Consider the following 21,597-nt stretch of genomic DNA (forward strand, 5'->3'; position numbering starts at 1 on the left):
CCAGCACCATAAGAATAGGCAACCTAAGCACTCTCCACTAAACATGAAACAAAAGAACATGCTGTGTAAAGCCAACTTACTAAAGAGCTGACAGGGTCATTTTTCATGCTTTAGTGCACCAAATATCATCTAAAAAGGAAGCATAACTCCATATTAAATTGCTTAGCTAATTCAAAATAACAACCATGTAATAAGGGCTGTATTAATCATTGGAAAAGCTTTACAAAATATTTTGTGGTGATTTATTTATGTCCCTTATCGGGCCTCCAGGGATGAGCTGTACATACACCAGCAGACAAACCATTTCTGAGGCAGATTTACAAATCCCTCCATGGCTGTAAAAGCTGCACTCTGAGACATTTGAAGCCAATTATTGCATGTAAAATACTGTTGTGTCCCAATTAAAAAACTTTGCTGGCTCTTTGTGTGAAATATTTATTTCCCTGTTAATCCACTTAGAGCACTGGAAAAGAAAGAGCAAAAGAAAAACAAGCTTGTCTTTTTTTTGATTGATAGTGCAGGCTTAGATGGTCTGTCAAGAGAAGACATATTTATCACAGTACATAATGAGAATCCCAAATGGGCCATCTGCCCCACCAGACATAATAATGGAGTCAAAACACTGGCACTTTTCAAAGATTGCACATATGGATCCAAAAACTAATCAAAGCATATAATAAAACAGCTCTTCTGAAATCACTTGTCTTTTATTCACCGATAAAAATATACACCAGGGAAAATAGGCTTCATTTTGTCCATCTTCCTGATTATTCTTCAGTCGACTTATTCTTTTATTTCCACTCGGAAAAGATCAGAAAAGATACATTGATTTCAGCCCAGTGAAAAGATACACACTGAAGTACAAATTTCCATAGATTTACAGAAGTCAGCAAGGTTACTAGGAGAGTGACAAACAGAAAAGGGCAGGGGAGTCATGTCTGATCTTGCAGTTGGCATGGAATGGTCTCGATGATTAACTTGTCACTTGTCAGTGTTACCATGTATCACTGTCAGTTTTGTTGTCCATGTCTCTGCATGCCACGCAGCCTTGTCACTCCTCAGAATGTACACCTGGTAGCTGTTTTCAAGCCATGGTCTGGACATTGCACAGTCAACAAATGGCCTTTTTCCACTGCAAGAACTTAATTAAATCAAACATAATGTGCTTATTCTTTTACGATTACTGCTTACTGTTCACTGCTTGATTTGGGGAGTTTTGGCACTGCTCAGGCAACCTGTGGCATTGCTGTCAATCAAGGGATTCAGTACAGATTGTAAAGCCCCCTAAGTCAAATGTTTAACTTGCGATATGGGGTGTATAAATAAAATTAACTTAAACTGATAATGATTGGTCAAGCAGATTTTTTGTCAAGAGTGACTATAACAAACATTTCTGCACCAAATTCGACCAGGGTAACCAATAATTGTTGGACAAACCAAACTGTCCAGGTCCTCAATAGTGTCTGGGGAGGGAAGGCCATTCAGAGGGAATTGGAATCAGTGGTTAGTGGCCAGAGGGTGGACCAGAACATTTCTCAGCATCTGACAAAATTAGAGATACAACACATACTTTATTTGCCATAACCATGATCTTTCCTAACCTTGACCATCCCATGTGCAGATACTATACAAAGTAAGAAAACAGTGCTACTCAGCATAAGACTGTGTGAAGTCAGTCCCATTGTTACTTGTCAATTGTGTATGTCTGAAATGTCAAAGTTTCAAAAATGTGAATGAAAAAACAAACCTGGTATCAAAGCCTCTCAGCAGACCTATATTGTGCCTCCTATTATTTATCATTGTCTTGCAGCAGACTTTTAAATTAGCTGAAGTCAGTTAATAGAGTGTTTTGGAAAGTTTGTGAATAATGTAGTCTAATCTGTTTGAAATGATGAATCAGTCTTTTGGTGTCATTGCAAAATGATCGCTAAACTCACTTTCGTTGAGAAGTTACACACTTCTGAAATAGTTCATCATGCTTGGTGTTTACTGGCAGAGTAAAAGAGCTTTCATCTTATCTTTATTCGTCTTTAAAAAAATGTTCATCCAAATACTAATAGTAGAAAATCAGTTTTAAGTGAGGACAAGCCCTTAGGATCATCGGGTTTGACCAAAGTGCATAACAGTGTATTATCAGCACAGCTGTGATAAGTCATTTTATATTGCCTGATGATATCACCCACTGGCTGCATGTATAGTGAGAAGAGAAGTGGACTGAGAGAACTACTCTATGCAAGCCTACAAGACATACCTGTAGGTTTGTGAAACATGCTCTTCACTGGTAATGATGAATTTTCTGTTGGAGATTTAAGACTGAAACAAGTCAGCAGAAAGACCAACACTTGACAGTCAATGAGAATTCTGTGGTTGGCAGTGTTAAATTGTGGACAACAAGTACAGTATAATATCTTAGATTATTGGTTAAGTACCTGCAGTGGAAAAATGGTTAGGATAGATCACCTTACATTCTTGGCAATTTGGTTTAGTATTAGGCTCAGAGCATGACCATGAAACTTGAATTTAGATTAGCTAACCCTCACTAATCTACACCTGGGAAGCTGATACTTCGGGGTCCTGCTGTCGCTATGTGCATGCAAACATATTTAGGGTTCCGTGACCTTACAGAATGGATAAATAATAATGATTCACCAAGGGTCTGCAGCTTTCTTTAGCCTTTAGAACACCTGCAGTTTGTGCCCCCTCCACTGGGGCCACAGCTTTAACTAGATCTTTCTTTGCAGATAAATCTTACTGTATATCAAGTGAGTATAATTTTTGGCTGTGTGATTAACAAATCAGTAAAACTTCATGTTCCGACTATTCAAGCCAATGAATGACCTGAACCTCAAACACTGGGTCATCATGCTCCAAGCCATTTTGGTATTGATCTCTAGGTTAACTGTGATAGGGTTTTAAATGACTGTGAAGATCAAGATCAGAATCCTTTGGACCTAGAACTAGCTGTACCTTTCCCACTAACACACATAACAAGCAGAGTAGAGAGGGAAAACACATCATTTTACAACTCTGGTCATCTCTGGTCCAGCTTACATTTTGTCCCTCATTTCAGAAATAAACACTTGAGCTAGGATGTTTTCCCCCCAAATCTGCTTTCAGTCTGTGTTTTCTTCTCTCATGCTACATGTAAATGGCTTTTCTTATCCTTAGATTTCACGATATCACAGTTCCTAATTGCCAGCTTTTTGCAGTAGTAATTAATCCTTGCACCAAAGTTCACATGGCACGAGTAAAAAGCAATCTGTTTCAGCAAACCTGGCAAAAGGTAAAAAAATAAATCAAAATAAAATAAAAAATCATTAGGTATCAGGGTTAGCTTGGCCTGTAGCCAGCTGCTCTCCAACACTTTGTTCCAGTGTTTGCCTCTCTGGCTCCCAGTCTTCCAAGTCTGCATAGTTTAGTTCGGGCACTGCCGCAGTCAGGCCCAAAGAGCTGACTGACCCGGCCAAGGACCCACAGCCTTCATAGGCATATGTTTGAAGTGAGTCATACGGCGGGCCCCGTGTGTCAGAGTCTGCTTCTGTCACCTTCTGCTGGATGATCTGCTGAATGATGTCATGACTATCTAGCAGAAGCGAAGGTGCTGACTGGCTGATCTCTCGAGGAACACAGTCAATAACAAACCAGGCAGGTTCTGACTCTGGGCTGTAGTTCCTGTAATCCAACTCCTGTGCTTTCCTCCTCCTCACCACCACAATCCGCTCCTCATCATCCTCTGCCTCACCCTCCTCTCCATATGTGCTGGGTCCACAGGCAAGGTAGGTGTGGAACTTCCTGCGAGGCTCTGAGGCTTTAGGATTTCTAAGTGCAGCAATGTCAAAGGCTTCTGTGTCCTCCTCCCCGCCTCCCTCATCATCATAGGTCACCACATTTTCTCTGATGTCCTCTTCAGAGAGAATCAAGGGCTCTTTGCTTGCTTTCTTATTTCGTAGCTGGGTGAACAGCATCACAATAGCTGGAGGGAAATAAGTAGAAGAGGTAAAATGGAAGAAAGAAGAAAAGAGAAGAAAAGTACATAGAGAGATAACAGAAAACCAGAGCCAAAGTACTTTTCAATGACATGAAATAAATGATTGGATGACTGCAGATTGAATTCTACTGAAAAACACAAGAGACGTGCAATAAACAACAAAAACATAATAACTACAAAAAAAAAGAGAAAAAAGCAGACAAAAACCTCAAGAGCAGTTCTACTTGTAAAACAAACACATAAATCACATCAAAATAGAATTTGGAGAAAGATTGACAAATAAATAAATACTAAAATACTTGATCAGTTGCATCATGTACAATGATGAACATCAGGCAGACATTGTCACAATGTGGGAAGAATACATTTTAACTTTTGAAAACCGCTTTGTAAAGAATCTGAAGCTTTCAAATTTAGGTGACCCTGAGTGGTAGTATGAAAAACACACTGTGGCAGACAACAACGCAATTCCATCCCACCGTTTTGCTAAGGTCTGATCTATGGGCCCATGAGGTGAAGGACACAGGCTGAACCAATTTGCGCTTGGATTGTCGCACTATTCTATAAACAAAAACTTCTACACATGGGGTATTAAAACACCTCGACGTCAAGGAGCTGGAGCATGGACGTTGATTTTTGACTGCTGGAAAGAGTATACTCAATGTAAGACAACAATCTAATTTCCAAAAGTTACTTAACTGGCTTTGGAAGCAGACCACCACATCACACAATCTTTCATCTAATGGAACTAGCTCGAGTGTCATCATGTTAAAGTTTGGAACTGATGTTAGGCGATAACAAGTGATTGTTAATGGGAGAAGAGAAAGAAAACCCACTTAAACAGATGAATATACCATCTTATAAAGTAAAAGATCACAGAGCACAGTGTGTAATTAGTGAGGAGGACGACAGAGAGAGGAAGGTGTGCCATATTTGGGGGCATGTGCCACCTTAAGGAAAGATACAGTTCAACATGGACCACTACAAGTATCCCAGTGAGAATCCCTCACATGGCTGGATTATAAGAACATCTACCAGTCTTCAGGCCACATGAAGTCAGCACTTACTACAAAGCATCAGAACACCTTAAGCTCTCTGCTGGAACACCCTTAAGACAAGAACCTCCCTAAGAGACATGACATCAACATGACTTGAAAGATGCAAGAGGTCATTTCCATCCTACATGAGAGACCACAAAGACAGCACTTACCACCCCCACCACTACACGTCCATCAATCAATCAATCAAACTTTATTTATTTATATGGCACTTTTCATACTTAAAAGCAACACAAAGTGCCTCACAGAGGCTAAAAACAACAAAGAAGAAACCCCAGCCCTCCCACCCTCATAACTACATACAGAAACACACGCACAGACACGCACGCACGCACACATACACCCACACACACACCCATACGGACAAGACAAGGAATAAGCCACCTTTGAGGGCCATCCACACTGAGAGGGCCCCCGGCTCATGACCGGGGAGCACCGCCCGAGACCACCCCGACCCAGGCAGACAGGAGGCCCCACACCAAGGTGCAGAGGCCTCCAGCCATCCAGGCCAGAGCCGTCCCCTCAGCAGCGCCCCCATCAGTAGACCAGGAGCAGCTCCCAGTGAGGGGGGCCCCCATGAGGAAACACTTGACCTAAAAACCAAGGACCCCCATGAGGAAACACTGGAGCTAAAAACCAAGGGACTATGACATAAACATAAAATGAAATAAAATGAATAAATGAAATAAATAGTATTAAACATTTCGTTAAAACATGCAACAAAATAAGATACGAATAAAGATTAAATATGATAAGAAGCCTGATTACAAGAATAAGATAAATAAAAACAAATCAATTGAAAGCCTGATTAAAAAGGTGGGTCTTGAGCCTCTTTTTAAAAACATCAACAGTCTCTGCGGCACTGAGGTTCTCCGGCAGGCTGTTCCACAATAGGGGGCCATAATAAGTAAAAGCTGCCTCCCCATCTGTTATTATGACAGAAGTTCCATAATTAGATCATGTTTTGACAACTGCCCCTACTCTGTGACCACAAATAACTCAACAACAAACATGAAAAAAAGCCTGGAACATTCATTGTGACCAAAATGTGAAAGCTGCGTTGTGCAGCTTCATTTTTCAAATTCCTGAAATGTGCCAAAGATGTTATGTCAAGTATTACGATGATCATGCGTGGGGAAGCCACTGAATGGAATGATCTGAAAAAAATGGCATTATTTTATTGGAAGGGGTGTGGATAAAACTGACATGACACCCGTCATAAAAATGAAGAAGTGTTTATTAATGTTTATGACTTTTGTCATTCAGTCACATTTGGTCAGTCATGTCATTTTTACTGCAAAGTTGACATTATCTTTGTTTTCACAACTTGACATTAACCAAGACAGCATTAAACAGGAAGCGAGGGAGGGACCTGTTGAATCCTCACAGAATGCAGTTAGTGGTCTTCCTCCATTGTGACTGAATAGGTCAATTGCCACTGACTCACAAAAAATATATATGACCATTCCCAAAATGACATATATAACCTGAGGAGAGTACCAGTGACAAGTACACTGGATTTTTGTTACACTGAGCTTTTGTGATCATGTGACTAAGGTTGTGAGATGGTCACAGTTTTGTGATGATTAACATTGTGAAACTGTTGCGGTTTGGTAAGGTTTACTCACCAAACCTACTTGGTTAGGTTTAGTCAACAAAACTGCTTGATAAGGTCTAAGAAAGGATCATGGTTTGATTTGATTAAAATAAGTATGTTACTGTTACACAGGTGGCGTAACTTTAGTATGTTATGGAAGTTAAAATGGGCCAGCGTTGATGTCTGGCTTCACACAGGAAGCAAATAGTGGTTCTCCTGTGTAGAAGTCCCTGTTTTTGTTTGACCATCCACCCACACCACCTCCATGCTGACTTGATTTCTATGGGAACTAGACATTGCTACATAACAATAAATGCAAAAATGAATTGTAATAACCTGTTTGCACAGACCACCAATAGGGCCATATTTCTGGTGTGGGACCACCTGTAAAAATTATATAATTGATCGAATGACGCTTGATGATAACAGTTACAAACATTCATAAAGGGTCATGTCATGTTTATGATGGTGTCATGTCAGTCTCATGTACACCCCTTCAAATAAAGTGTCACAGAAATAAAAAACAATGTTGTTTTCTTCTAAATAAAGCCAAATTGTTTTGTTTATGGATTCCTGATGTTCACTTTCTACAACCTGCATTCCAAAAAGTAAAATTCTACACGTAGAGGCTTTAATCAGTGATACTTCCACTGCTCATGTAAACATGTCATATCAGAAGGGAAAATAAAGTGTTTACACTGTCCTGTTTACATGGTTTCATAGAAATTACTTACACTACCTGCACCTACCTCAACTGTTTATACCTCATGCCACTTGCACTACTTACATGTATTTATATTTTTTGGATATTATGACTATTTGCACTTCTGGTTAGATGCAAAACTGCATCGTTGTCTCTGTGTTGCACTCTGACGATGACAATAAAGTTGAATCTAATCTAATCTAATCTAAAGACAAAGATAGACTTACATGCACTCATATACTTACCCAGTAAAATGACAATACACAGGAGTATGGCCACAAATGCCCCAGTGCTGAGGCCAGCTGAAGACAGGAAAGCCTGGGCCTGACAGATGTTGCTGTTACGTCCCCTAATGTTCCTCTGACACACGCAGACCCTGAGGGAGAGTGTAGCAGTGCTGCTCAGAGGAGGCTCCCCACCATCAGCCACCACCAGCACCAGGCTGAAGAACTCCTGGTCTTTGTCCTGGCTGAAGCCTCCACGCCGTCGAGATATTATACTGGCAGTGTTGTCTGGGGACAGTGAGGACAGGATGGAGGTGGACGAGGGAAGAAGGTGTAGAAAGCAGGTTGGTGAGATGAACAAAGAAAGGCAAAAGAATGGTAGAGGAAATGTTGAATGGTATGAGAAAGGTTGGATAAGCGTGAGGGAGACAACAAACAGCACTTTAAGCGAGCACAGTAAAAAATGTTGGTTGAATGATCTTACTCTGTCTAAAAAGGCATGACTCTTCATCATCATAGATCAGACATGATTAGGTAGAGCAGTGCAGGAGCAAGTAACTGACTTTGAAATGTGGTGGCTTATTCTTCAGTAGTTCTGACATTGGGTGTATTGTACATTAAAAAAGGAGAAACAGGTAAAGGACCTGCACATTGGATAGCACACAAGTAGCTCCCAAAGGGTTTCATAAAACAACATTTCAAACTCACAGATCAAGTTTTTGGATTAATGCAATTCAGTCACAACTCGTTTTAGACAAGGTCACTGTGGCTCCACCCAAAACATTGTTTTTTTTTGTTTTGTTTTGTTTTTTACAGCTGCAGATCAGTCCACTTATCAGTCCAAACAGTCCATTTATCCCAGCAGACATCTAAATTAGCTTTCAGCTTCTTAGCTATTAGCTTTTTCACCACAAAACTTGCCTGCATAACACTTTCAGAATGTGGTCTTGTGAAAGGGCTCCCAAACTCTGCCAACAAGCCTCAACTTTATCCAAGAGCATTCATCTTTGTTATGCTGTGCGTTGTTATTATGTTGGTTATGTTTTTTTCTGTGTATGTGCTGTGTGTGTGTGTGTGTTTCTTTCCATTTCTGCAGTGTAGGTGTGGCCTGGTGGTTCTGTGAGCAGACGGTGCACCTGAGGCTGATTCCACTGATCTCTCTTGCTATTTAAGTGGCATGGCAGTGATGCCTTGCCACCAGATTGTTCAAGCTTCATGCTAGATTTTCCAGTCACTTCCTTGTCTCTTGTTATCATAGTAGTGTTGTTTTGTTCCTAGTCGCCTATGTGCGTATTTCGTCTCTGCTTAGTTTATTAGCCATAGTGGGTTTTCCTAGTTTTCGTTAGTTCCTACCCGCTTTCCACGAAGTAGTAGATTATTTTGTTAAGGGCTGTTTTTGAGTTTGAGAGATTTCATTTGTTGTTTGTTCCCAGTGTTACTTTTGTATTAGTATTTTTTCGTTCTTGAAAATAAACAGTTTGTGTTTTAAGGGCTCCCTTCGTTCCCATGCTGATTTGTCTGCCTCTTAGGTCCTGCTAAAACCTCAGTGATCAGTAAATCATAACAATCTTGTTGCACCTCATGTTGTTAAAAAGGCCAGTACCACTTGGACTATTCTGCCCTGCCCGTCTCAGAGTGGTATTAGTAGGAGATGGAACTCCTCCCTGAAGGCGCTATTCAAGAGAGTCTGTTTACTTAGTTCCAGCAACTAGTTGAGTTCTGATATGGGTGTTCCTGCCTTGACTTTGCTTCGTGTGCATCCACTGAACTGTAAGTACATTATGTCACAGATTAATGGAGTCTCACGTACCTTCCTTTTTCTGCTCCGTTTTTGTTCACTGATGCTCCTTATGCTAATTGAGCCCAGTTAAGGGCAGTGCAATGTTTGTGATGTTGGCTTTCACCTGAGCAGAGCCTGTGTGTAATATTACTGCATGCATTGTGCCCTTTTCAATCACTTCTTATACAAAAGCTTGTTGTATTAATATGTTTGCATTTAATCTAAGCATATTACACACTGTTAGCACATAGCTGGGATTCAAGGACCATCACAAGAACATCTTATGTTCTTTATCACTGAGAAAAAATAGATAATTATTAAAATGAAAAAGATCAACAGTGGGGAATAATTGGGGAGGAGAGAGAGGCTCAGTTGTTCACAAGCTAGGATCGGGCGAGGTTCACCATTTGTGAAACACATGGTTGTATAAGGGATATTTCTACATGGGCTTGGAAACACTTCATGAAACTATTGTTGGCAAACAAAGTTAATTCATAGTGACTCCATTTTGTGTTTCTTAGACAGTGTAACAAAAAAAAAAAGCCAAAAAGTGCAGTCTGGTGGAGAGGTGAGTGGAAGCATGGATGCAAAACATAACTGCAGGGTTAGTTGTAGCAAGACTTATCAAAAATCCAAAATACAGGGGGAAAAAAGTGTGATGGTGGTTGTGGGGTCCACTCAGTAGGCAAGATCCTACCATTCCTTTCATGCAGCTCAAATCAGATTAAGATCAATTAAGAATTATACAACCAAGGACATCAAGATAAAAAAGTACAGTTAAAGATAAAAGCAATTAAAAACTACATTAGACACTAAAGCATTGCAAGGTGATGACGTGAGTAATAGTAGAATAGAAACTGTTCTTCATATCATTATTAATCCCTCAAATGATGTTGTGTGATGTTCTAGATGGTATCTATGATCCTGTTCAACTTTGATATTCAAGGTATTGATTGTGGTTATTGTAACAATGATTACTGGGAAATATATGGAGGCAGGAGCTGCAAAAAATGGAAGCTAAACGGACAGAGATACAGCTCTTAAATATGTATGAAGAGTATCTCTTTACAAAGCACTGTAGGTCCAAACTGCCCTGGGGTGCTACAAGCCATGATGAAGCATGTCAGCTAGCAGACAGTGGTATGTGTTTATGTTTGCATGTCTTTCTATATGTTTGTATTTATGCGTGCGGTTTTCGTAATGTATTCTGGGTATGCCCATGGGACTGCACAGAAGGTTATCCTCATTTGCATAGTGTGTTGACATGCATGGAGCCTCTGGGTATGCACACGCAAACAAATGTAAGCACATATACAAGCAAAGTCACTCTGCCCACCTGCAGAGGGAGCGAAAGAGAAGACACACAAAATACTTCTCAGTGTTTCTGTGTCTTTCTGTATTAGCCTTTGGTGTTAAATCTTGTCACTAGGTCCCTTATTTCTTCATTTATTTTCTTCATTTTTTTTTTTTTTCAAGTTCAATTTCATTTAAACAACAGGGGTGTTTGTGCTGCTCACAGCTTTGTAATTAACATCTGGAAAAAATCTCAGTCAACACCATAGTCCCCCATTACTCATACTCTGAATAATTCACAGCAATAACTAGCAATAGTTTTCACTGCAAAGACTTTGTTACTTACCAGTAGATTACATGAAAATGGCTGACAGAGAGTATTCGAAGAGTCCGGAGTAAGCAGCACTTTGTCAGTTTTTAATCGTTTTTGCTTTAGTCTTTTTCAGATTTTCCCAGGATTCTCCCATATTTTACCCTTGTCTCCCGCTGTACTCTTGTTTAAATATTTTCCTGTAAATCTTCCGTATTGTCAAAGACTATTTTGTATTTGATGTGTTTTCTACATTCCCCTTCTGTAAAGCAGGTGGCAGTATGTAGAACATTAGCTGTAACGTCTTGTGATGAGTCATTCACTCGAACAGCTTATGCCAGTAAAACAAGAGGAAGGAGAAGAAGATGGATGAAGGTCAGAGGGATGGAGTGCCAAAAGGCTAACAGTTTGTGCAAATACCTCACCAAATGGGAGGAGGCTTACCTGTACTTAATGAAGAGCAGTGTCAGTCAAAGGCATGTTTTTTTGTAAAATGTGCCACATGGATTTTAGTCTATTACACAGAGGGAAAAGTGATGCGAGCCACCATGACAAATCTGCCAAGCATAAGCATGCCCAAGAGGTGCAGAAACATGTTCCACCAATGAGTGCATCTATATGATCTCTCTCATTGGTTTATGTGATTTTGCTGTGTTGGTGTTCCTTCAACATCATAATTAATGTTGCTTTATTTCCATCATTGCAACCAACCAAAAAGTCTGGAGTTCATGTCCTGTGTGTTATACATTGCGTTCCAAATCATTATGCAAATTGGATTTAAGTGTCACAAACATTTATTTTTTTTGTTTTTCAATTAAACTCATGGATGGTTTTGTGTCTCAGGGCTATTTGGATTGTTGAAATCAATCTCAGACACCTGTGATAATTAGTTTGCCAGGTGAGCCCAATCAAAGGAAAACTACTTAAGAAGGATGTTTCACATTATTAAGCAGGCCACAGGTTTAAGCAATATGGGAAAGAAAAAGGATCTCTCTGCTGCAGAAAAGCGTCAAATAGTGCAATACTTTGGACAAGGTATGAAAACATTAGATATTTCATGAAAACTTGATTGTGATCAACGTACGGTGAAGAGATTTTTGGCTGATTCAGAGCACAGACGGGTTCGTGCAGATAAAGGCATAATGAGGAAGGTTTCTGCCAGACAAATTCACTGGATTAAGAGAGCAGCTTCTAAAATGCCATTACAAAGCAGCGAACAGGTATTTGAAGCCACTGGTGCCTCTGGAGTTCCACGGACCTCAAGGTGTAGGATCCTCGAGAGATTTGCAGTTGTGCATTAACCTACTATTCTGCCACCCCTAAACCATGCTCACAAGCAGAAACAGTTGCGGGGGGTTCCGAAATACATGAAGACTAGTTTTCAAAGTCTTGTTTACTGATGAGTACTGTGCAACCCTGGATGGTCCAGATGGATGGAGTAGTGGATGGTTGGTGGATGGCCACCATGTCCCAACAGGGCTGCGACGTCAGCAAGGAGGCGGTGGAGTCATGCTTTGGGCCGGAATCATGGGGAGAGAGCTGCTAGGCCCGTTTAGGGTCCCTGAGGGTGTAAAAATGACCTTGGCAAAGTATGTAGAGTTTCTGACTGACCACTTTCTTCCGTGGTACAAAAAGGAGAACCGTGCCTTCCGCAGCAAAATCATCTTCATGCATGACAATGCACCATCTCATGCTGCAAAGAATACCGCTGTGTCATTGGCTGCTGTGGGCATAAAAGGCGAGAAACTCATGGTGTGGCCCCCATCTTCCCCTGACCTCAACCCTATTGAGAACCTTTGCAGCATCCTCAAGCAAAAGATCTATGAGGGTGGGAGGCAGTTAACATAGAAAAAGCAGCTCTGGGAGGCTATTTTGACACCCTGCAAAGAAATTGCAGAAACTCTCCAAAATTCACAAGTTCAATGGATGCAAGAATTGTGAAGGTGATATCAAAGAAGGGATCCAATGTTAACACGTAACTTGGCCTGTTAAGATGTTTTTGATTTCCATAAATATGACCTCCTAATGCTGCAAATTCAACAAATGACCGTTTTTAGTTATTTACAACCTATAAAATGTTTTGAAACTGTTGTGCATAATGATTTGGAATAGTGCATTTTGAGTTTTTTATTTTTTAAGAAAAATTCTGTTATCATTGGGAGGCTTGTTCAATAAAATTTGAATTATACTCTAACGGTTGATGACCTGAAAATTATACTGACTGTCATTTACTTCAACTATTTAGGAAAATCTGAGAAAAATATCATTTCCATAATAATTTGGAACATGGTGTATTGTTGACTTCTTCTTCTTCCTTTTCTTCTTCTTCTTCTTCTTCTTCTTATTATTATTTCTAGACTTAGTTCAGACTTGGTATTTTAGTCTAACTCTGTAAGAGACTGTAACTCTGGGGATGATGAAGACATGGCAGAAGAATGTTAGTCATCGGCAGCTTGGAAAACCAGCATTTACTGTTGGAAATTTTTTCTGTTTAATATCAGATAATCCATAGGTACAACATCAATTTCCACTCAACGTTATGTTCCTCTGACTTTTAGCAACATAGACAAATTTTCTCATGCTCTGCCTTGTCTCTCTGATATCAAATGCTGGATGTCTCCCGCTAAATGAGTCCAAATCAGAATACTTTTATTCAGCCCACCAAACCTGACCTGTGACTTGAAAAAGAATCTTGGAGACATGTCCTCCGACCTCAACCAACCACCTAAAAACATAAACAAACAAATATGTAACGAGCATGGTGAGGATCCAATTGCAGTACCACCAGTACACGGAAATCGCTTTCACTGACTGATCTTGGGTTTGACATGGACGTATAAGCTGTAGTACTGAACAACGTCCTGTTCGTAACTATTATCTCACAAAGTACAAGGTGTAGCAATATCTATTGAGAGTTTCTTGAAATGTTAGGTGAACCTAACATTCAACAGTAACTGACAGGCAAAGATCTAGGAAGTGCAGGATGAAACACTGAGTGCAGAGGTGTTTACTGTGGAACAGAAGATCAGGTGAAGTCAAAGTCAGGCAGGTCCGGCAACAAGAGATCAGTCCTAATATAAATGCTGGAGAGTCTTGCATAGCGTGAACAACAATCTGGCAGCCATCAGATTTGTAAAGGTCATGTCTGGTCCAAAAACAGTCCAATGCTAATATAGTTCTGCCCAGTTGCAGTGTAAAAGGTTTTTAGCCATTCATACACACTATAAAGACAGCTTAAACATTCAGGGATTTTTGAAAGAGTGGGAATGGGGCCAGAAAAAAACAGTTAGACTGATTGTTTATCCATGATGTCATTGGTATCTATATGGATAATTACTTCCTAATCAGTTCCATAACATGTGTAACTCTGCAACCAGGAAGAGAGTAAGTGATAGTGTCTGGGAATGAAACAGATCTAACAATGGAATCACCCAGAATAAAGATTTCAGGTTGCCTGTCCCTACAGCCCCCATTGTAGATGGAAGATACAGTTGGTTGCTATTAGACACATTAGCAAGGTCAGTGTCAGAGACAGCAGAGCTGATTGAAGGAGTTTCACCTGGGTATCAAGATGGACGGGTATCACCATTAGAGATAAGATCACCCCTAGCCACAGTCATGTCCACTGCTCCATTGAGCAGATCAGTGTATGGTTGGAGCCAAAGGGGAGTGCACTTGGAGTTGGGCACAGCAGGAGGGGAAAGATGTTGGCACTTTCGCTTTCACTTTCTATGAAATGCCAGGGTCCTCTTAGAACTTCAATGCTTTGTGTTGAAGTTGCTATGTTGGAGTGGATTCAGACAGACTGCTCCTTAAGCAGTCGGCAACCTACTAGCTCAGTTAGCTTCTGAAGTGGAGGAAAGTAGTTTAAAAATTGGACAAACTATTGCTCAAGCTAGAGTAGTCTAGTGGTGTGGCAGTGGACACTTCTGTATTGCTTTCCAGACAGTTCAGGATGTGGCATTCATCCTTTCATAGATTATTCTTTCAGCTCCCATTAGCTAAATGACCAGTTATTCAAATCCTGTACTTGAATTAAATGCATCAAGCCTCCATTGATTTTGTACTGTGCTATGTGCTGTAATTTACAAATCTGCTGCATCCAGTCCAAGCACTGTATATTCTCTGTGTTTTTGTGGATTCATCAGTGAATAGAATGTGCTCAGCCTCACACTGTGACACTGAACAGTACAACTGAGGAAATACATGCTACTTTACCTTGTAGCTAGAAAATGTTGGGGTTGTATGCAGCCTAAAATGAATACGAGCAGACCCTATTCATGACTAAGAAAGGAACTGTGGCTACATTTTTCAAGTTAAAAAAATAGTTGAATGTACATTTTAGTTTACAGTTAATATTGTTCCAAAGACTCTGTAACTGAACGTCAGTCAAAAATAAGATCGCAAGCCTCTATAAACTTGGGTGCAAAAAACATTTTTAGTCAGATACTCAGGTGAGTACCAGGAGATGGTACTTACTTCATGCATGGTGTTTTCTCAATAAACGCAATCTTCCTTGCTTTCCTCCTCTTCAGCTTCCTGCATGGTAGATGATGAAAATGCTCCTTCTGGTCTCCATCCGCAGGTCAACAGTTGGCACTGGGTCAAATGTCTCTCTGGTGATCTTTGACAGATGAATGTGCTTCAGGGCTGAGAGACGGGTGTGTGACAGATAAGATCTGTACTTATGTTGAGATGTGATAATCCCCTCTCATCTGCTGTACTGCTCAAAGGCAGTGCAAGAGGCACTTTATCCACCTTCATGATAGTGTAACAAGCTGTATTGCTAGTATTGATTATTTGGACAAACAGTCATACACAGAGGATGCTGCCAAGTGTATTCCTGCTTGCTTTAAGTACATCCATTCTCTCACAGTGGAGTCTCTGTCAAGTTGCAAGATGGTTTTCTGATGTGATCTGATCCATCCAAGAGCAGCCCCCAAAATTCAGCAGAATGTTACTTTTCTCTTCACTCCCTACTGATAGTTTGTGCAATGCTCTGCAATATCTGTTCTCCTACTTCACGTCAATATGCACACCACACAGAGTTTGCTGTTGTTCTTCATTCAACTTGTTTTACCATTTAGAAAGTGGGTGACTGGACTTTTAAGTTTGACTAGCTTGTTTATTAGTAATAGCTTGTGCTACATTTGTGTGCTCTTTATTCTTTTTATGTTTATCAAATAATGGATAAGGAAAATTGTTTGAATCTGTATAAAGCGCACCAGTTTTGTTTGCTGGAAGTGGATGTGAGCTACACATCTTGTGTCACATTTTGGTGGCACATCTCATTGTTAGCTTCGAGACAAGGCACACTTGTCAGAGCAAAGACTTTTTTCTTCTGCTCCAGTTCAGTTTGATGTTTAGAGTAAAAGTGGCAGTTTCATGTCTGCTGTTCTTTGGACATCGCTCACAGTAGATCACGTCATTGGGTCAAATGTGTTGACAAGAAACACCTGTAGACAAGTAATGTGTGTTGATGAATTCTGTTGAGTCTTATGGTGGTTAGCATTCAAAAGTTTTGCATTACTGCCATCTGTAGGATTGTAACAGCTTTACAGTTACAGTTACAACTATTTACATCTTTCACAATATTGTCTTTCACACCCAACTCTGTTGCTGCTGGTATGCAAAGGTGTATTTTGACACAACTGGATGTTATGCATATCTGATTTTTGTCACACTTGCATACCTGCGTACCAATTATGTGCACCCCTGTCTATAAAGTAGGGTTACACGGACACAGAGGTTAATGTAGTGTTTTGTTTTTGTTGTACTACTTTTATTATGGAAAATATGCAGTGATGGGCAAGCTGCTTGGAAAGTGTTGTGAGCTAAATGGCAAAAATGTTAAGGTCAATTGCTAGTCAAGCAATAAGCTGTGCTCTCTGTTCTCAGTGCTCCAAAACCAATTTGGCAACCAACCAACCAACCGACCAACCAACCAAACAAACAAAAACATGCTGCCCATAATGCCAACCCTGTCAACTGTGTGTGTATGTCTATTGATGTTTGTGTGTGTGTGTGTGTGTGTGTGTGTGTGTGTGTGTGTGTGTGTGTGTATGTATGTATGTGTGCACTCATATGTTTGCATGGGTATGCTCAATTTATGCTTGGGCACATTTGCTGGACAAACTGTGAGTGAACTCAAAATTTAGTAATTCAAACACTGTAGAAAAAGAAAAAAAATCCCAACTCCCTCGGGATTAATTCCTCTCCGTCCTCACCCTGTGCCATATTTCTATCAAGTAAACTCAAGCTCGTGTGTCTGTATTCCCCTGCAGCAGAGACGTTGTAGGCATCAGCCCAAGGATTGGTGCGTGATGTCACCATCATATTGAAGTCCTTCTGTCAGCTGCACATACATTTGTGTGTATGGCAGTGGAGTCACTTACTGATTCTTATCAGTTTGATTTCAGACTGCAGCAGGAAGCTCTGCTGCGTCTGTGCTTCAGAAATGTAGCTTGCATGGACCCCACTGCACTACTTGATCAATAACATATCTGAGCTACTGAAAAGTTGTTTGACTCAGAAAACAGTGACTGCCACCACACTGCAAAGAAATGCAGTTAAACCACTACTGCCACTTTTAGCGTTATTTGTAATTTGTGCAAAAAGTAATATAAAGAAAGAAATCCATCATAATTACATACACATTCTGTATGTCAAAAGATTTCAAACTATCTCATAGGAGTACTTCAAAGGGGTCCTCTAATAAATTGTGTTATACTACAGTAATCAGAATGCTAATTTTCATCCAGTTACCTTGAATTGTAAATCTGCTGTAATATCTTCAAATTGGATATTTGCTGAGGAACACACACACACACACACACACACAGATACACACACACAGACACACACACAGACACACAGACACACAGACACACACACACACACACACACACACACACACACACACACACACACACACACCTGCAATGCAGTTATCCTGCCAGGCTCTGTGTTCTATGGAGGCACAAGTAAACAACAACAATGCTAACTGCCTGCAGCGTTTGGCTCACAGAATGTTGTCCAACCTCCCTGTCTGAATCTTGTCACTGTGTCTCATTACTGAGACTGCTGTCAACTCTCCTCAGTCCTGTCTCTATCTCAGGTCAACTGTAGAATGCAGTGCAATAACACCAGGAGAGATGCAGGAGACATTCAAGATGGAAAAGAATAGAAAATTTGTCAGATCAAAATGAGACAGATTTAAAGGGACAAAGGGGCAGTCAGAGAGTATGAGAGGAAGTGGGTGACACCACATAAAAAAGACAGTAGACCGACACCATACAACCTGACACACACCTGAAAAGTAAAGGATGACCTGTCCCCTCCAGTTTATTCAGGAGAGATAAAATCAAAAGCTAAATGAAGAGAGGAAATAAACAGAAAACACCAGCAGCAGGGTAACCAAGGCAACAGCACCACAGGTTTTCTCTTGGACATAAAAGCAGATCTTAGAGGGGAGGGGGAGGCTGGTACCTGTTCCACCAAAAGCAAAGAGACAAGGCTGTGGTAAAGATGCCAGCAGAATGTGTTATACAGGTAGAAACCACATACACCCCAAGTACTGTAGGTTTTCATTTCTGGCAGCAGCCATTCTTCATTGCTCCAATCTTTGACTTAACTGCAGCTGATATACCAGACATGATACTATGCTATGGAGCCAGACCTTCATTCCCACTTATAGTACTGTTACTTTTGGGATACCCCTTTCAGCACAAGGCATGTTGGGAGCAGTGCAGTGGTCATGGATGTATTATGAGAATGGGATGCTGCAATAAGATGAAAAAGTCTGTCAAGCTTCCTTAGGCTTCTGAGTTGGGAAACATGTTGCATGAGCATTAGAGACTTCCTCTGGCCGATCCAGCTGACTTCCTGGTGACAACTTGCGCATATGAATAGCATAAAGAGCATATGAAGAGCATGGGGAGGTAGCGGCTGAGTCTATGTGGTGATGTCAGAGGCCGGTGCAGGGAAGGCGGTGTTAAAGCCACAGGGTTGTGGAGGTGAAGATCTGGCAGTTGAAGTTGATCGTAATGCAGACAGAATGGAATCTTTGCACAAGTAACAAGAAGATCTGCCGTTGTGTTCCAGTGACAGCTTTTCTATGAAAACTTTTGGAAATAAATTCAGAAAAGTCTTTGTCCAATTCATGGATGGACTTGCTCTTTGGGGCAGTGTCAATGTTTCACTCCAACTGGGCATGCCGTCCCCTGGATGCTAGAGGCCGCAGTGACCATACCATGTTATTAAATAACGCTAGTCAGGATTCTGCAGCATTGCCTCCTAAATTCTTTGCGTTTCCTTTGTTCCCCCTCCCATGGGTTGCCTGTGTGCTCCTCCCGTCTCTCTCTTTCCCTCTGTGTGTGTGTGTGTGTGTGTGTGTGTGTGCTGAGCTGGGTGTGGTCATCTCTTCCTTCCTGCTACCAATTCACCTACACACCCGAGGTTAATTCACAATCAACTCATGCAGTATATACACCTCGGTCTTCACCAGATCGTCTGTTAACCTGTATGTTATGTCGTCTCGGCTCTTGACCCAACTCTAGTTCGTCATGTTGTGTTTTTTTGCCTCCAGTGATTTTGACTCTCATTCTTATTTGTCCTGATGCAGACAACCTCATGGCATTCACCTGAATAAAGATCTGGGGTTCTGATGCTCAGGGGATTACAACTAGACCAAATGGTAATTGAGATAATAATGCAGTATTTGAACATACCTACAACTTGCGGACTTGGTTACAAACGCTAGCCAACGTCTAATGTAGGTAAGAATACAAGACATACACATGCACACACACACACACACATATATATATATATATAACCTGCTTGCTGTAAGGACTAAATTTCCCTGTTGTGGAATCAGTTCTATCTTATCTTATCTTATCTTAATGCCATCTATGCAACATAATGTACATAATATACTTTTGTCACCTCTGTAAATGAAGCATATTTTACCTTTAAGGATATTAGATTTTTAGACTTAACCTTAAAAAGTGTTAAGGTACATTTCAGCAGCTAAGAGGAATGGGAAGCCAAAAGAAACAATCTGAATCAATTAGATATTGTAGCTTTACTGATGGTATATCCTATTTTTGTTCTAACACTTTGCACGTATCCCCATTAGTCTGTAGCATCAACCCAAAATCACAGAAGTACTGTGTCACCTGTTGCTTGATGGCCGGTGGAAGAGGTCACTCTGGAGGGAGCAGAGGAGCAGTGACTCGGTTTCTCATGTGGACTGCTCTCAGGCAGTCTCCGTGTGTCTGGTCCCATGAAGCAGCTTGGCCAGCTGATGCATCTCTTTTTCTCATCTGGAGCTTCCTGGAGCGCTCAGGTAATGTCATGGTTTCTTTGGTTTTGACTTGATACCCTCTTCCCAATGCACCCACTTTTATAACGTTGATCAAGTGAGAAATGAAGGCATTGAGTGGACTGGAGCAGAGTTCTCAAAGAAGGTTTTTTTTGTTTCATGTTAATTGGATGTCTTTGGCACGCTCAGGATTCAGCTGATCCCTGCGTGATGGAAGAGAGTTAGTCTCCAAATGAACGAGCCAGTGGCCAGCTCATCAGGAACAAAGCTCAAAAGCCTTGAAGTAAATGGACTGTCTGCTCGTCAGACAAGGCACAAACTGAAAACAAACTTTTGCCTAAGTCTCCTGAGAGGGGGCCCAGTGTCCTGTGTCAGATGTCTGGTGTCAGAAGCACAAAACTTCACTGCTCCTCCCTCTAAATTATTTCTAGTTCTAATTCTTTTCGTTTATTCTACTTTTTTTCCTGAAGAATTTACAAAGTCTATTACAAGTTTAATGTTTCTATGTTTAAAAGCTTGTCCTTTTCAGTTGCTGAAGGATACCAAAACACCTCTATGAAGAACAACAGGCCATCCTCAATTAGAAATGAGTAGTAGACAGCATTAACTCAGGTTGACATGTCAAAATGGCAATCATGTTATACAACCTCGATAATATATACAGCCAGTGTATGTAGTATATACCTATATATGTATGTGTAGGTAAATCTGCAGTTTATGCAATTAGGTGTATCTTTAGGGTTTTTGAGGGTCCGGGAGGGATTTAGGACCTTCAAAAAAATCCAGCAATATATCCTGTTAAACCAACAGGAGAGCATTTATATATGGATCAGTATTCTTATGTTGTTGGGTCTACTCCATCAAGATGGCGCCACGGCTTGTTAAAGCAGCTCCAGCCATTTTCCTTTATGTTAGTGTGTTAGTGTCTTGTGTCTTTCTCATGTTTTTTCCATCACTCGTCTCAGTCAATCGTGCATACAAATGGATGTACCACTGGTGAGACTAGGGATTTGCTTTTCTCTACTTTTTTCTCTACTTGTGGATTAATTTCATCAACTTCAGGAGATCCACTGAACTTCGGATCCATTGTTTCATCGATCAAGAAGACACCCAAGTTTCTGGCAGATTTTGTCGGAATGAGCAGACCCCAGTCAAGCTGGATACTGCTCTGTTGTTGTATAGAGGGACTGTCTGGGATGAAAAGAAGCTCAGTCTTTGACAGGTTAAGCTGAAGGTGTCGATATCCGAGCCGAGACCGTGGGGTCATTTGGCGGGAACGAAAGGAGGAGCTGGGTATCGTCAGCATATGAATGGTATGA

At 40.8% G+C, this 21,597-nt stretch overlaps 1 protein-coding gene across 1 annotated transcript in view; it reads right to left on the minus strand.

Annotated features, from left to right (window-relative positions):
- Positions 1 to 275: 275 nt before the first annotated feature.
- LOC143329349 (cadherin-18-like) overlaps positions 276 to 21,597 on the minus strand; it is a 194,364-nt gene continuing 173,042 nt past the window's right edge. The window contains exons 11-12 of the mRNA XM_076745192.1: positions 7,592 to 7,858; positions 276 to 3,973 (exon numbers count right to left, since the gene is read on the minus strand). Coding sequence (XP_076601307.1) covers positions 3,318 to 3,973; positions 7,592 to 7,858 — 923 coding nt within the window. The 3' untranslated portion in view covers positions 276 to 3,317. The remainder of the gene's footprint in view (positions 3,974 to 7,591; positions 7,859 to 21,597) is intronic.

This window comes from Chaetodon auriga, chromosome 12, assembly GCF_051107435.1.
Source record: "Chaetodon auriga isolate fChaAug3 chromosome 12, fChaAug3.hap1, whole genome shotgun sequence".
Classification (NCBI taxonomy): domain Eukaryota; kingdom Metazoa; phylum Chordata; class Actinopteri; order Chaetodontiformes; family Chaetodontidae; genus Chaetodon; species Chaetodon auriga.